At 30.7% G+C, this 18,505-nt stretch overlaps 2 protein-coding genes and 1 long non-coding RNA gene across 3 annotated transcripts in view; 2 read left to right on the top strand and 1 right to left on the bottom strand.

Annotated features, from left to right (window-relative positions):
- Positions 1–2,868: 2,868 nt before the first annotated feature.
- On the top strand, positions 2,869–6,348 carry LOC143192028 (uncharacterized). Its single transcript, XM_076397486.1, has 2 exons — positions 2,869–3,102; positions 5,953–6,348. Exons 1-2 carry the CDS (start codon positions 2,897–2,899, stop codon positions 6,335–6,337), a joined length of 591 nt encoding a protein of 196 aa, XP_076253601.1. The 5' UTR covers positions 2,869–2,896; the 3' UTR covers positions 6,338–6,348.
- Positions 6,349–13,287: 6,939 nt separating this feature from the next.
- Positions 13,288–18,505, top strand: part of LOC143191665 (uncharacterized) — a 183,579-nt gene continuing 178,361 nt past the window's right edge. Inside the window, exons 1-2 of the mRNA XM_076396989.1 lie at positions 13,288–13,308; positions 14,583–14,634. Coding sequence (XP_076253104.1) covers positions 13,303–13,308; positions 14,583–14,634 — 58 coding nt within the window. The 5' untranslated portion in view covers positions 13,288–13,302. The remainder of the gene's footprint in view (positions 13,309–14,582; positions 14,635–18,505) is intronic.
- LOC143191693 (uncharacterized) lies at positions 14,577–15,108 on the bottom strand. The gene is made up of 2 exons (XR_013004591.1): positions 15,026–15,108; positions 14,577–14,793 (listed from the first exon to the last, which is right to left on the bottom strand). It is a non-coding gene; the product is annotated as an uncharacterized LOC143191693 (long non-coding RNA).

Raw genomic sequence — 18,505 nt, 5'->3', positions numbered from 1 at the left:
TTTAATGTATATTCGCCAGTTTCTCCCGCAATTGTGGGCCGATTTTCAAAATTCTCGGAGGTGATCTCATTGGAACCAAAACATGATTCGTTGGAAGAAAAGAGGGGAAATCGAGGGAAACGCTCAAATTTCAAAATCACGTACTTTTGTTTACTGCAAAAGCCATTCAGTTTGCTTTTTAGGCATTAACGATAGCATCTATAATGTCGTAGAAATATTATTCAAATTGCTACTATGGTGTAATGGTTAAAGCGTTTAGCTTCCAAACAGAGATCGCGGGTTCGATTCCAGATGAGAACAGCCCATTTATGTTGTTTAGTTAGAACATTTGTCAAATAGGTTAGACTAGATAGCGGACCCGAGGGCCTGAAGCTCTTTAATTTCAATCATTGTTTCTTTATTCCTATTTTTCCTCATACGGGCAGCACTTTTACTTGGCCTACCCATTGTAATATTAAATAAAATAATTGCTTAATTTACTGAGTTTACATCTGACACTAAAAAGGGGAAAATAAAATACTTTTAACAGAAAAATTTAACCGACATCAAAAAATAAATAAGGAATTCACTAAAAATTTAAGAATATTCAAACTTAGATTTATAACACAAAGAAAAACATTTTAAAATAAAATATGTACATAATAATCGTTGTAATAACTAAATAAAAATAAAATAACATTAAATATATTATACATTATATTAAATTCTACTATATACACACAATTTAGCTTAATACCTACCTAAACCGATTAATCTATTTTCAATATTATTTTAACTACTACCAACCGATAACTTTGAAGTTGGTGCCTAGCTCAAACAATACAAAAATAATAATATAATTTTATGACATACACACAAAATTAAATTACCAACAAAGCAAATCTTTTTTTATTGTTTAATTAATATATTGTTACTAGTCGTTTCCGTTTAACCTACAATTTGTCTTTATACTAGCTTAAATCTAGGTATGTAACTAGGAGGACCCATCGGCCCTAACTTAGTCTGGTGAAATAATGTTTATACATGTCACTGCTAAATTTGTTATTATATGCACCTCACTATACAACACTACACAAGATCAGATGGTTTGATTCTTTTGAGTCTATGTCCTGTTCTGGTGTTATCCAAAAGTTGCAATATTTCAATATTCGTATGAGAATGGAGTCTTTCCTCATGCCCCCTTACAATTCCCTTGATTTTATGACTGACTGTGGGTATCTGAAGGTCTCGATGTAGGTAATCAGTCCTAGAGTATTTGGGTGCACCCACAATACCTCTCAGGACTTTGTTCTGAAAAATTTGTATTTTATTAATGTTACTCTTTGCAGAACATCCCCATAATTGAACTGCGTATGTCCATATAGGTTTCAATATTCGCTTATACAGTAGCAATTTATTATGTACTGATAATTGTGATTTTCTTCCAATTAGCCAGTACATTTTCCTGTATTTCATTTCCAGTTCTTTTCTTCTTTATATGTTCCTTCCAGCGAAGTTTTGCATCGAGATTCATTCTGAGATATTTAGCGTTGTTGCCATATGGAATGATAGTGTTATTTAATGTTATTGGTGCTTATACGGTCTGCTTATAGGTGAACTGCACATGTACAGATTTACTTTCTTTAATTCTTATTTTCCAAGCTTGTGTCCAATTATTTATATTGTCACTTGCCTGTTGTAATTTTCGTGAGGCTTCTTCACTATTGTCTCCGACAGCTATAATCGCAGTATCATCAGCAAATGTAGCCATCGTGATATTTTCCATTTGTGGTATATCACAACTGTAAAGTACATAAAGTATTAGTCCCAGTACACTTTCTTGTGGTACACCTTCTTTAGCTTCTTTTATTGTAGAGTAAGCTTATTCTAGCTTGACTCTAAACATTCTGGTTGTAATGTATGATTTTAATAGTTCGGTGTGTTGTTTTGGTAGCATTTTCTGTAGTTTATGAACAAGACCTTCATGCCAAACCTTATCGAAGGCTTGTGCTACATCTAAGAATATAGCTGAGCAAACTTTTTGACTTTCGTAGGCTTTTTCAATAACATCTGTTATTCTGTGGACCTGGCCAATTGTTGAGTGTTTGTTAATAAACCCAAACTGGTGTGTTGGTATTAGGTTTTTTCTCTCTATGATAAAACAAATCTAAATTAATATAACTGTTTGGGTTCAGCAGCAACTTCAAATTGATCAGTTGGTAGTAGTTAAAATAATATCGTAACCTGTCTAATGCTTCTAATATACCAAAATGCCTTGATAGTAAATCGTTATTTTAGAAGGCAAAAACTTCGATGGCAAAAATAATATAAACAAAGGGTTACGCTGAACATGACTTGGACTAAAGTGATTAATTATAACTAATAACAAAATATTTTACACTTTATTTTACAATACATAAATATATTTTGTTTTCTATATAACTTACTATCTACAGAAGAGAAAAATAAAAAATTTGCCTGTTCCCGTTCCCATTATTTTTAAAAATTATTTTATTTGCTTTAGTAATTGTCTTAGTAATTAATACTAGTGAAGTAGTAATAGAGAAAGGCAATTAATAGTTACGAAAGAAATTATATTACACAGAAATTAAAGAAATAATAATTATTTAAGTAATCAATTATAAAATAAAATAGATTTCTTATTAATCTACGTAGAAATATAAATAAAATCGTAAAACAATTCTAAATATATAACATCTTAATTATAACAATTACAAACGTATTTCAACTATTTATTTGTTTGTTAATATTTTATTATTGCGGAAATAATCAATTTAAAAACGAATTCATAATGGGAAAGGAATCCAATCGAAGCGAAATGAAGAACTATGAATCTAGGTTGATATTCCGCGTCTGCCTTTTCGTTCATTTGTGCAAAGAGAGTAAACGAGATAAAATGATCGAGACCAACGTGTTACTCGCTCTCGGCACGTGTATCGTATATGCAACAGCTTCTAGTTATTATATCCAACCAGTCGATGCAGTGGATTTACGTAAAGGCTCCAGAGAAAACGCAGCGACAACTAATGAAGAAAGTGTAATTAAAGAAGTGTCAGTGAAGCATCAGAAAAATGTTACCGGAGACATAAAATTATACGCTCAGTGAGTATTACCATCAGCAATACTTCTTATAATTTTGAATTATTTTCTAACTATAAGTTATAAGCAAAATAAATCTTACCATTGATGAATTCTTATTTATAATTCATATTTGTTTAATGCACTTTTTACGTCGATACAGTTTTTCATTTCACAGAGCTGATAAAAGTTTAAGAAAATCAAACATCCTCCATCAAATATATATTATTTAAACCTTCTTGCACTGTCAACTACCAGTCAAACACATTTTCATCTGTATCTTAAAATTATCATAAAAAAATTCAGTGGGTTTGCCATCGATACAATTTAGTAAATATTGGGTACTTGAATTCACTAATATGACTCTTACAGTTCCCAACTGGCGATTATGCTATTATTGGGTACCCTTTCCTTTAAAATTATTAATTCCACTTAATTTTCTTACCTGAATTTATTATGCTTATAGTATTTATGCTCGATTTTCTTCAATATTCTACCACAATTAGTGGCTAGTATGCCTAGAATATTCACTTCAATTCAACAAGTGTCCTTTCCTTATACAACTTTTCTTTTTTGTAATACAGTACAGTCACCATCTACAAATCAATTCTGACTATATTTGGCTCACTTTCTTTGATAAATACCTGTATAATTTTTCGTTGATTTTATCTTCCTATTGGTACTACAAAAACCAATTTTTTAACTCTGAAATATAAGCTAAATAAATCAAACAAAATCGAAAGTGCGACAGAAAGTTCAATTGTTTGAATGATGCTTAGGAAATGTTAAGTGACGTCAATGTTTCGTAACGCCTCTGACTAGTGTTTGACTTAATATGACGAATTTTTAAACGTTCTGCTTTTATTTCTACAAGAATCTTATTAATAATCACGTTTATAATTTAACAATAAATATTTTTTATAATGAATCGATCATATATTATTATTATTATAAATCAATATTTTTATAATACCTATTTAAAATAAATTTAAAATCAAGCGCTTATTCTAATTAACACATTTTGGAAAATGGGAATACCATATGAGTGAATACGATTTATAGGCTTTTATTTTTATTTACGCTATAACCTAAAACGGGGAAAAGCAATAAATTGAATAGAAAAATGTCAATAAATGTCTCTTAACTTTCCTGGCCGCTGGAATTTAGAACATTTTATAACAGTAACAGTAAGTATACGTATACAGACAATTTTACGTTGTCATTAAATATTACTTTATTTTTTATTAAATATATTTATAAGATATATTGTAGTTGTTCCATAGAATTAGATTTAATTTATTTTATAAGAATTTTGGATATAAAATATGTATTAAAATGTCTACAAATTAAAAATTAATAAAACACTCTGCAAAATATTCAGTTTTCTAATATTATACCGAAGGCGCCGGGCGATAAAACTATTTACGTGTTCTTGTGCGGTACCTAATGATAATTTGGATGATATATTATAATTCTAATATATGAAACACAATGACAAAAATTAAAATATGCAATTGCTTGAAGTAATTTTATCCCTATATAAATTAAGTTTTCAAAATAGATTATAGATAAGATTAAGATCATCTAAATATATGACTGCAAATGAAATGAAAAAATTAATACAATATATTGTTATTTACAAACAACCTACCAAAAAAATCGTAATCCTACATATATTACATATAAATTGGATAAATTTTTGTCAAGGTCACGGCTAGGTCGACACAGCCCGAATATTAAATATCAGTCGAATAAAACAACTGGAACCACAAATAGTAACTAAAAGTACGACTGAAACAGTCCATAGTAAATAGTAACAAAATCAGTTGGACCAAAAATAGCGACTGAAACAGTCGATAGTAAAAATTAGTCAATTACTAAACAGTCGATAGTCGATTTCAGTCGATAGTTCTCAACACTAGTAGTAATGTTTTATCAATTAAAGTTTATATTAAAATTAGCATATAAGACTATAGCTTTAGTCCATTCACTAAGTACATAAGGAAAATCAAACTTTTGTTAAGAATATGCTTTTGTCAGTAAACTAGCTCAAATAGTCTTAAATTCGAACATTGTTCACTATATAATACTAATATATTTTATACAGCAATTTTTAATATACAAAATATTTTATACAATATTATTACAAATCTACATCCATCCCTATGGTTAACCTGGAATACAAATCTTAAGTTAAACCAGTAAAAAATTAGTGATGCTAAAGAACGAAGAATAATAGAATGATATGACAAATATATGTCTTATTTCTGATTAATTTTATATATCTCTTCAATTTTTCTTTCTTTCATTTCAAATAAAACACGTTTGTTGTCAAAAAAGTTACAGAAACTGAGATAGAACAACCATTATTGGTTTAATCTTCGGTTTATTACTATATACTGTTTATTTATCAACCTTTTTAAAGTTCTTGTGCTTGTTGATGTTTGATGTTGTGTTTAGACGAAACACTTGAGCGTAATATACACAACACACAAATAACTGTATTAGTACAACCACACCAATGTTAAATTTGTTTTAAAAACTTGTAACTTTGATCAACTAAAAAATTAATAAAACACTCCGCAAAATATTCAGTTTTCTAATATTATGCCGAAGGCGCCGGACAGTAAAACTATTTACGTGTTCTTGTGCGGTACCTAATGATAATTTGGATGATATATTATAATTCTAATATATGAAACACAATGACAGAAATTAAAATATGCAATTACTTGAAGTAATTATATCCCTATATAAATTAAGTTTTCAAAATAGATTATAGATAAGATTAAGATCATCTAATTACATCAAAATATAATCAAGGCACCTCCACCATTTTAATATGTACTTAAGTTACTTAAATTATTTTTTCAGGTTTGATAAATCATCAGAAGGACATTACATATCAGACCTACTAAATAACACTAATAAAAATTACGTTTCGGCGGATGATTTAACAACGTTGACCAATAACGAACAAAATGTACCAAGGACTATTGAAGACAACACGCATGATATTATGTCGAAATTCAATAAAAATTCGATGTCTCCCTATATAATGATGCCGGCTTTGGTTATCTCTGGAATTTTGCCCTGGATACTTCCTGGTTTGAAGATGGCCGCTGGATTTGTGCAAATGATCAATCAGATAGCTTTTATGGCCGGACTGATGTCTCTGGTGAGGGGATTCGTGTTTGACCAGAACCCAAGCGAGCATGTTGTATATGTAAATAATGGTTACCATAAAAATAAACATTAATATCAAGAAAATATTGTTTTATATCATATCCAATATACATAAATAATAATACATGTAAACAAGATTTAATAGAGTAGCAAAATATCATGTTACTTTGGAGAATGCGCAAGGCAATAGGGTAATATTTAATTATTTTATATTCTTTTTTGAATTAACTACATTTAGTTCTAAATAACTATCTAAATTCACCATAATAAAGTAAAATAATTACAACATATCTAGAACTATTGAAGGCAACACGCATAACTTATTGCGAAAAGGCAAAAAAAATTATTATAATGAAATAAAAACATGAAGTGGAGAATGCGCCAGGAAATAGGGTAATACATTTTTCAATTAACTATAGTTTATGAATTTTTCATTGGTACATATTTGTATTTAAAATACTATTGTGTTCTGTTTTATCAATAATGTTAACGGTAACTAATCTCTGCAAGAAAATGATAGTTTTACTTTAAAAAAATAAACCAGATAAAATTAAATATCGTTAAATGCCATGCTAATAAATGCATTTTATTTTGATAGAATTATTTTATAACGCTAACAACGTTGGTCCCAACTTCTTTCAAAATAAAAGTGGTATTAACTAATTGCACAAACATGCTCTTTCATCATCCACAAAGTTAAGAATTAATGTACTTTTGGAATATATCTATGAAATTCGTTTAATAAATCGTTAAATAATTAACAAAATCGGGTTAACAGACTCCAAAAGAATCGCAACCATATTTTGTGATCTAAAATTGTTTTGGCATTTTTTACATTCTGACATGATATATTAAATATACATCTGATACTTTTAATCTTTCTGCGCCAACTTCTGATAATCCTTTTTTCGCTAACATTATCTTGACATATATCTACATACATTTGACAATATATCTAAAACCTTTCTATGGAAATTGTTTTTGTTTCCACCAATTCACCAATTTTCATGGTGTGCCCTGTATGGAATCGTGATTCCAAACTTTTAGTGACTTCAAATTCTAATAGCCTACTGTTGAAAAATACAGCTACTGAAATCACTTACACCATTAACTGCAAGATTATGTCCAAATTCTGGTAGACAATTTCAGTTCACAGCAACTTTAGTCCTCCCTTGGTGGCCTTACACGCTGAACTGAGATACTTATTTATTTATATATTATAGACCCGTGAGCCACATTTACAGTATCAGTTAAAGTGTACAATGTTATTACAAGTATGTTGCAAGATGACAAGTAAAATATTTAAAGGCATACAGATGCATGAATATAGGAATGCTACAGTATAATTGTGGCACAACCCATGACAGTGATAAGAATATAAGATACAAAAGTAGTAGTAGTCCTGTTACGTTGAGAAAATTAAACAGCTTGTCCAGGTTCTCCAGCCTAAGACATTGTCCCATCGTCTCTCGCAGGTTGACCAACTGTCTTTGCGAGTCGGTAGTATTCTTCGGCATTCGATTAGTATGTGTTTAGTAGATAGTGTGGCACCACATTCGACGCACAGTGGTGGACTTCTTCCCTTAATGAGAAATTCATGGGTCAGTTTGCAGTAACCAATTCTGAGATGAGAGAATAAGTTTAAGTCCAGCCTACTGATATTAGTGGTGTTAAGACCTTGATAATACTCTTTTTCACCTCCCAAAGCTTCTTGTTTTCTGTTAGAGACCATCTGAGTTAGTTTAGATGTCTAAAGATTCTAGTAGAGAGGTGCTTCATATCTCTACTCCAGAAAAGGAAAATTTCTGTAAGTGATCCCTATATCTTCTTGGCTAAGTAATCCGCTCTTTCATTTTCAAATATCCCAGAGTGAACAAAGTGGTAGTTTTGCCGCTCCTTTCCAATTTAGAGTTTAGTTCCTGGATAAGCACTCCTAGCGGGTGTAGAGGAAGATCTGATTGGAGCTACATTAAAATGCTCATTGAATCAAAGGCGATACCTAATCGTTTGTTTTGCACATCTTGTACTGAGATCAGGGCCCTATAAATGGCAAACAGTTCAGCCACCAATACACTCGATTAATGGCGGAGTATCTTGCCGACATCACCGATGTAAATGAACTGATATACTGGTTCAGGAATAGATATTTTTTTCAATTGATGGATATTTACTAATCCTAATAGTTTACGAACAGAAGACTTTCAGCACATTCAATCGACTCTTAGTGACTTTACAGCTTGAATTGTGATACTTTTAGCCGAATTCACTTTAACTGCCTTAAGGAAAGCTTCGAATAATTGCGGAACGATTTCCAATCCGTCAATTTGTCTTTTTTTCTTGTTAAGTAAGTTGCTTTCGGCTATATGGCACAAATGTTGCCATAAAAAACAGTTAAATGTATTTTACTATTTATCATTCCCAATTTTAAACTTTTTACCATATTACATTAACAATCTTGAAAAATATTGTAACAAAATGTTATAATATTTTTATACAATATATTGTTATTTACAAACAAACTACCAAAAAAATCATAATACTACATATATTACATATAAATTGAATACATTTTTGTTAAGGTCACGGCTAGGTCGACACAGTCAGAATGTTAAAAATCAGTCGAATAAAACAAGTAGAACCAAAAATAGTAACTAAAAGCACGACTGAAACAGTCCATAGTAAATAGTAACAAAATCAGTTGGACCAAAAATAGCGACTGAAACAGTCGATAGTAAAAATTAGTCAATTACTAAACAGTCGATAGTCGATTTCAGTCGATAGTTCTCAACACTAGTAGTAATATTTTATTAATTAAAGAGTATATTAAAATTAGCATATAAGACTGTAGCTTTAGTCCATTCACTAAGTATATAAAGAAAATCAAACTTTTGTTAAGGATCAGCTTTTGTCAGTAAACTAGCTCAAATAGTCTTAAATTCGAACATTGTTCACTATATAATACTAATATATTTTATACAACAATTTTTAATATACAAAATATTTTATACAATATTATTACAAATCTACATCCATCCCTATGGTTAACCTGGAATACAAATCTTATTTTAAACCAGTAAAAAATTAGTGATGCTAAAGAACGAAGAATGATAGAATGATATGACAAATATATGTCTTATTTCTGATTAATTTTATATATCTCTTCAATTTTTCTTCCTTTTATTTCAAATAAAACACGTTTGTTGTCACAAAAGTTACAGAAACGGAGATAGAACAACCATTGGTGGTTTAATCTTCGGTTTACTATTATATACTGTTTATTTATCAGCCTTTTTAAAGATCTTGTGCTTGTTGATGTTTGATGTTGTGTTTTCGACGGAACACTTGAGCGTAATATACACAACACACAAATAACTGTATTAGTACAACCACATCAATGTTAAATTTGTTTTAAAAACCTGTAACTTGGATTAACTAAATAACATAATATAATTTTGGTGATAATTAAACGTCAAGTTCTCCTTACACGTCAAATAACAATTTAACTACGGCACTAATCTTATTTTCGTGCGTTAATTTGGTTATTCTCGATCCAATATTTGAAGTAGCGATCAAGAAGGTCGAGATATAAGAAAAACACCACCGCCCAATTTAGTAGATTAAGTTAATTTCGGGCAGTTAACCTTTCCTATTCCCCCTGTGTCCGTCACAATTAATAAAATGTCACCATTGCGTGTTTAATACTTAAAAGATTTGTTGCACAAGTGGGTTAATTTTGTTATAGCACGATTCAAAATTTAAATATGTATTTTGTTTATATTTTGTAAATGATGTTGCTTTGCTCAATAGTATATGATTTTTACAGATTGTTGTCTAGATGATAAGCTACTATATGTCGTAAAAACGTCAATTGAGCAATGAAAGATGTATGGATCGATGATTGGATCGCTGCCAAACCAACATCGTTCTTTCGACATGATATTGCCATATTCCTACAAAAATGGGAAAAGTATAAAATAATGAAAATATATGGATTAAAATACCGTACCACCTTTTCTCCGTAAAAACTTTCTGAATGTGAAAAAACTATCAGGATAGATGCAAGCACCAAATATTATAAATATTATAGATTTTTTCACTGATTGACTGCAAGATTCCTGTCACTAATTAAATATATTCGAGTAATATAGATTGATTACTGTTCTGAACTAAATATTCAAAAGATCAACATTCTAGTTAGTAGCATGAATTGTTTTTGTTCATTAACAAATCCTTATGCTCGAATGCTCTTTTAAAACCAAACAATGTTACTACTGTAATCGATAGCTCGATCACTTTGTTTTGAGGTAAATTTTTACGCAACTTCTTGTTACCAATGTATTTAAATCTAACATCTACCCTTTATGATCCATTCCTATATCTCTTAGGGGTTTACGTATGACTGACATTGTTAGGTTCACAAGTTCACACTAAAACACAGGTTTCACAGCTTCTTGTTCTTCTACAAATCAGATGTGCCATTTTACGCCTTCCATTTTATCTTACGTTTTTCATACACGATACCAAAAATGCCAATCCCAACCAATTAAAATCGTCAAGAATATTGTTTGATAGATATTCCCACTCTAACGAATGTCAAAATGTCACTTTTTAAAATTATATTTATACAAGATTTGGGAAAGATTACTTATGTAGAAATGGCGCAAGTTTTGATATTTTTTGAGAAATATTCATTTTATTATGACTGTCAAAAGCCATTGCAATGTTCTTCCACCTGAATGTTTTTCACTTCTTTAGCCACTACTGTAAAATAACTGGATAAAATTGTGGAAGGTCAGAAGCTATGAAAGGGTAGATACAAAATGTACAAAAGTAGATACAGAAAGGGTCACAACGGTAGATACATGTAATGAACAAATAAATAGTTGGATGATTTTGACAGGTCTAAATAAATATATTATAAATAAATTTTAAAGTATTTAAAACAGATGGTGTTACTCTGTATTAAATCGCATCGGATACATTCGTAACTGTACTTTATAGCTGTATGAAGCTTGTGGCAAACATGCTCCATCGATTGCTGTATGTGAATACTGGTTTTAACGCTTTAAATTTGGCGATTTTGACACCGAAAACGGAGAGCGTCTTGAACATCCAAAAAAGGCGAGAATTAGAAAGTAATACCAGATGAAACCATCAATGGGGATCGCTATCGCCTACAATTGAAGTGTTTTAGCAGAGCACTGAGCGAAAAATGGAATACGAGCATAGACACATCAATGTTATTCTTCAGTATGATAACGCTCGACCAAATGTTGTAAAACCAGTGAAAACATATCTGGAAACATTAAAATGGGAAATGCTACCCCACCTGCCATACTCTTCAGACCTTGCTCCTTCTGATTACTACTTATTCCGACACGAGTCGTGATCTGTTTGAGCAACGCTTAAGTTTATATGAAAAAAATGGGTCGATAAGTGGATATTCTCAAAAGATACATGGTTATTTCAAGATGAATCTGTAAATTGTCTGAAAAATGGGGCAAAGTAGCTGCTATTGATGGAAAATACTTCGAATAAAATACATTGTACCGATATTTTACAATAAAGCTTCAAATTTAAAGAAAAATCCTTTAAAACACTAATTTATAATTTTAGTTCGATAATCATGCAACAGCCGAGAAAAATATATTATAATATTATAAAACATTTTTAACATTACCATGTTTCAATTGATATAAAAATAATTTCATTTATTAAAAGAATCTTTACGATAAATAATATTGACAAGATTTCACGAAAAAACCTACAGAATTCTTAATTCTTCTCACTTAACCGTTACAAATCAATTCTCTTTAATAATTCAATGTTTTGATTAATAACAATCAGAATGCAACGTTTCACCAAGTGCACAATAAAGAAAATCTCCGGAAAAGCGCTCCTTCTTTGTCCGCCACCCTCATCGAACGTGGTGAAACGCGGCAACGCCGCGCAGAGTCCGCATGTCACGGAAAGCATGGTTCTTTCACGCCCTGAAAATATGTCTGCTTTGCAATAATGTTAAAAATTAAACAAACTGGGGGTGTTTGAATTTGCGCGATTCGTTCCAACTCGGTGAAATTAAAAAAACGAGTGAAAATAGTGCCCGAATTTCGACGTATACGGCGGTTTATGTTGTGATCGAGTGTTTGACTATTGATTAGTGTATATTGAGGGTAAGTTTGAAACATACAGAATAATTGTCGAGCTTAAAACTAATCCACGGTTTCGTTAGAATATAAAATATTGTTAAAACAGTTCCCTAACTGTTATTTAATTTTGTTTTTATTTTAAATTATTAAATTTTGAATTTACGATATTATAAATAAATTGCAAGTAATGCTTCAGGTTTCATAGTTAATATTAAATTATTATACAAACAATATCACTACTTAATTATTCTAAAATCATTCAACTAGAGATATAAAAATATTTTACACTTTACGTTCTGACTTTTATTGGACGTACGTGTTTAATTAACAATATTAATTTTATTGATAAAAGCAAATACGATCATATCAACACAATATTGCAATAATATTAGTTAAAACAAGTATTAAAGTAATGACATAATATGCAATATTTCCGTATCTTAAACCTGTTGTTGTTTAATCGATATCTCCTCTTTTCTAGAGTATGAACGAAGGTGATTTCGATGAGCTAATATTTGCAATATGATATTTTTAATAATTGGATTATTATTATATGGCTTTGTTGTAGATGCACAGACCCTAACCAATATGTTACATCACATGGATTGTGGCTAATTGATAAAAGTAAGTAATTACTAATTGTTGGCAATGATAGCAATTGATAAAAACAATATAATCGTGTGTTATTACAAAAAAAAACATTCAAGTAACATTTAGTATATTATAAAAATGCAATTAGTTGTCATTCATAACAATTAGTTGTCATTTTCAGGGTACAAATAAGTTAACGTCGTTTTTTATTATCAAAAATAAGCATAAAATAATTTTTCATCTACTTAAAAAACTCAGACCTAAAAATTATGTCACCGAGTGAAATAAGTTTTAATACATGACCGTAAGTAAATATTATCAATACAATTTTTTCAAGAATATTCTATATTGCTGTCAGAGCTGCGAAAGATACATGACAATCTCGTATATGTTTAAAATACTAAATACGAAATATTTTTCTTATATTTGAAATATAAAAAACAGTATTTTAACTACTTTTATTTAAGATACAAAGTACAAATTACAAAATACAGCCTGGTTTTGGGTTATGTAAACAGAATAGTGAACTAATTCAAACCTGTCTATTAATCGGTAAAAGAACAATTTGCTTTCACGGCTAGAAGATTTTTAAATGTACCTGCTAAAGAAAATAATCTTTTTACACGACCTATTATGTTGTATGAACACTTTTTTATATTTGGATGGCGTTCAAGGATGGTGAACATTTCTCTTTCATCGTTTTAGAAACAGAACTTTAAATCAATTGTTGATGTCCATGGTTGAACACGGCTCCTGATCGCAAGAGCAATAAAATCATCATATTCTTTACTAGTACTGCTACCCTCTTACCCTCAGGCATTATTTCTTTTTTGTTTTTTCCCTGTCCCTGGGAATGAAATGCAACATATTTTTTTACATTTTTTATGCCTGTTATCTTTTGTGATGATTTCTCACAATCATTTTGTAACTAAGGTAGTAATATGACGCCACGAGACATAATTAGGTTTTTGTTATTTCACTACAATGCCAAATTTATATGGAGCTATTAAGCTGTATTTTCCATTCTCTAGTCCTTTTGTGGATCTTGTTGACTGCCGCTTGTACTTTGTCTACAGATTTAGGCAGAGATCCGTCGGCCAATTCTCCAAAAACCGTCTCTTTTTGTTAATGAGATATCATAGTGTAGAGCGGATACAGAAGTGGTCCCAAGGCACTCCCTGGGAAAATGAAACCAAACTAGGTTTACATGTTGAGAATTCCTCTTCATGCGAAACTCTAAAATGTTCTTTCAAGAAGATACGTCTCCAGCTTTTGACATAAGTTCGGTAGGATCAATTTTGTCAATTCTCAATTTCTCAATTTCAAGTAATTTGTAGTAGCTTGTAAGCCGTCCAGGAATATTGCAGAACATTATTTCTTTTAACACATTTTCAATAACAGTGCAACAACTAGATATAGTACATTTTAATTATCAGTTATTCAGTTTCACTCAAAAATAATGAATAGAAATAATGAATAATTAACTAATTAGTAACAAACACATCTATAACAATTTATTGACCATGCACCTGCATCTTTCATGTCTTAGTATATTAATTAACTTATGTCCATTTCCAGGTATTAATGACGGATAATCACTTCGATAATCAAGCATCAAGTCAACCAAACGGTAAGCTATGTATCTCCTGTTAATGCATGTTGTGGATGTTCAAGCTTTTGTTTACCTTTAGCAAATGGCTCGCGTCTATCCCGACCCGGATTTTAATCGCTGAAAATAACATCAAGCGATCGCAGTACCATTCGCTGGACGGTGTCCTATATTTCCTCACTAAAATAGATATAACTGCTTATAAAAACATCGGAAATATAATCGCAAGAAGAAAATCAGCTCAACAATCGAGTAGAATAAATGGTTGATAAATGATTATTGAAAAATCGATGACAGTATGGTTGGACAACCCAGGGCGTAAAATTAAAATTACATTTAAATAAAATAAATTAACATCTTCAAAAAATAAAAACAGATATCAAAATAAATAAATTATATAGCAGCTACTTACACAATAAATGGCAATATAAATAAAGCATATTCTACGCGTGAGAGATCTTGATGTCGAGGTGGTGGCGTGAAAGTTCTGAAAACCAAATGAAAACGTACCTGAGAAACAGTTAATAGCGCGGGTAACTAATTATGCTGACGGACCATGGTATTAGTAAATAATAGTACTGATAAATAAATGCATCGGCAAGTAACAACTATTGTGTCATACTATCTACATGTTATAAATCAATAAGTGATATGTTGTGCAAAATCACTTATTCTAATTATTTTTCTGTGGTCGGATGGCAGTAAGCGTTTTCGTCTACGCACGTCTCTTATCACTCTAGAATAGCCACTCTTTTGAAATACTTGAAACCAACACTTTTAATAATATTCATTATAATAAATTTTGGAGGGATATCACGTTGTTATGACTTCATTGGAGATGTACTAGGAACCACCGACTATAGCACATAACACTTTGTTTTGGAACCGTTGAATGATGGCTATTTTAGATTTTTCACGCCCTACAATACCATTTTCTACAGTTATATTCAATTAATTATGTGCATATCTCTAGTTGTTTCCACTCTCATCACTCCAGAATTTCCAGGAATTTCCAGCAGTGCACAGCATTATCACATATCCTAAAAGTTTCCTTCACTTTCACTTTACGACTCACTGTCCATTTCAATCACTAAACTGTCAATTTCTAATCTGTCTAAAACATGTTCACGATCATTTATCAATTACTTCATTTGTATATTTTATCGAGTCCATACAAACCGTAAGTGTTATGGCTGAGAATGCTTCCTTCCAGATATCCAAACAGTTTTTGAGGGAATGTCCTTCTCAACCAACAATATATCTGCAATTAACAACAAAACCCAATTGAATCCTGTTGTAACTTTTACTTTTTTCTATAATTTTTTATTGTCTTTCCACTTTTTTGTTACTGACTTGCCAAGAGTGCCACAACGAACCATTTTGAAATATTCAAGTTTCTTACATTATTTTATGCCTTTAATTGAATTATTTTTAAGGTAATGTCTGGAAGTTCCATTAAACCTCTCCGAGGGTTACCTTTACACCATTAAAATCCTATGCCCGGTAGGAGTGTATGAAAGGATGTCTTACATCCCTTAAAAAACTGCACGTCCCTAATTCTTTTATGTATGCTTTCCAGAAAGACAATTTTCTCTAAAATAATTTTATTAAATTATGTTTATATCTATAAAATAGTTTGTGTACTTACTGTTCTTATACATTTTGTATATTTAGTCTCGAATGTTTCAAGATAAAGATTGAAGCCAATATTAATAAAAAAGTTACAACGCAAAACTTTTTGCGGAAAAAGTGGTGGAGCGATCATTAACTCTTTTTATATAAAAACTAGCGACCCGCCCCGGCTTCGCACGAGTGCAATGCTGATACTAAATTAAATACACTACAGAAAAAACATGAACGTTGTATATAAAAACATAGCGGCCCGCTCCGACTTTGCACGGGCATAAAATATATATGCCTATGTCACTCAATGAAAACATGATTAAAATCGATCCAGTATTTTTGGTTCATTCATTACTGCCCTTGGCCTGCACGCATTAAATTTGGAGTAAAACAATTCCTCTTCCCCTATACTTACTATGAAGATTTCCTGCTATCTTTGGAATATCCAAATTCGTACAATTTTTATTACATTACACATTTTTAAACGCAAATTTTAAATTTGTAATATCTCCGAAAATATTTGTTTAATTTACATGCTGTAAGGAACCATATTGATCTATATTAATTGCACACTGTATTTAAGGTACTTAATTCGATAAGGATTAATGCCGTATTGCTTAAAATAGCTTCGTAAATAAGCCATTTTCTCACGTAAAAAGTAAACAATAAAAATGGTTAATGTGGGTTATCCCTAAAAGATAAACATATACCATCGCGGACTTTTTTGTAGACCTTTTTATGGTGTACAATACTGTAGTACACTAATTTTATCTAACTCGTAGGGTTAGGCAGCGTTTTTGCTAATTGCTAAATAAGCCTAAAAGAACAGGTTAATTTACGACATCACGTTAGAAACCTCTAAAATTAGCAATGTTGCCTTAGTATATTATGCATGTATTATACATATAAACCTTCCTCTTGAATCACTCTATCTATTGAAAAAAACCGCATCAAAATCCGTTGCGTAGTTTTAAAGATTTAAGCGCACATAGGGATATAGGGACAGAAAAGGCGACTTTGTTTTATACTATGTAGTGATGATACAACATTCGGACAACATTCAGACACTCTACGAATCTATTCACAGAGGAATTACGGTTATTAATAAATAAATATTGTATATATATCAAACGTTCATATTATTTTGTCCATCACCTGTAGATATAAAAGATAAATTTAAATTCAAGATCATTCAAGAATCTGACACATCATTGATTCTTAGTGAACGAACTTACTGTCTGAGAAGAAATTTTACATTAAAGGCAAGCCAAATAATTAAAATTATTGAAGATAGGTAACTTAAATTAACGATGTCAAAGTAAAATAACGTAGTACAGTAACGCAGGTACGTAAATATACGGTTAATGTTCGATAATCTGTATTCGGTTTTCTGGATCGGAAGTAATTTGAATGTCATCAGATTGAAATCGATTTTGTTAACCTATAGATTACAGCGTAATCAAGTACGATAGAACAATTATTTCTATAGACCACATACCTAAATTGATAGTTCGTTACAAAGAGGGTACCAACAAATTTTATACACGATTAAATAAAACATATTTTACGTTATAAACATTTTTTTAATTGATACATTGTTCCTAACCATATCAGTATGTTAGACAAAAAGCAGAACAGATTAGATTCAAAATCAAGCACCAGCAGCACTGGTTTCACACAGTCAAAAGATGCTTCGAAATCAAAAATATCATTTTCTTCAGTCTAAATATGGGTTCGCACTAAAACATCAAACCAACTAGTAATCCAACGTTGCCAAAACAAATTTCTATGATTAATTACCAACGCTTATAGCATCTAACCAACGAAGAGCTTCACAATGAAGTTGAAATCAAATGATTTTAAGAAACTATCCAAGATTTCGCCTTAGAATATGAAACAATGTTACTGGACAGCTACTGGGACAACTAACAGAAAATCAGAAGATTGCAGCGAACCAAATCACACGAACATTTGAATTTGTGTCCTACTCGAGTGTTAAAGTTCTAGAGTTAATACAAGAGACAATAAATCTGTTACTATATGAGAATGAAGCTTATTCTTAAGTCTCCGCGAATATGTTAATTTACTGAGTAACAATTAGTATCTAAAGGTCTTCTACGACAACACTTATTAGGTTTTTATGATTTTCATTTTTATTTATATTAAAAAATATCCTCATAATACTTTCGGTAGATCCAGAGAGGTTTTAGATTACCAATAAATGTGATTCCCTTTCAACCAATACATTATCTGATACTTCAGAAGTAGA

This window comes from Rhynchophorus ferrugineus, unplaced genomic scaffold, assembly GCF_030347505.1.
Source record: "Rhynchophorus ferrugineus isolate W39M unplaced genomic scaffold, kcgeb_rfMv2 rfM2, whole genome shotgun sequence".
Classification (NCBI taxonomy): domain Eukaryota; kingdom Metazoa; phylum Arthropoda; class Insecta; order Coleoptera; family Curculionidae; genus Rhynchophorus; species Rhynchophorus ferrugineus.
Note: the sequence above shows the minus strand (reverse complement) of the source record. Positions and strands in the feature narration are given on the sequence as shown.

Coding starts and splice junctions, on each gene's coding strand:
- LOC143192028 (XM_076397486.1), top strand. CDS start 2,897: ATGATCGAGACCAACGTGTTACTCGCTCTCGGCACGTGTATCGTATAT. Junction 3,103..5,952: donor GACATAAAATTATACGCTCA/GTGAGTATTACC, acceptor TTATTTTTTCAG/GTTTGATAAATCATCAGAAG.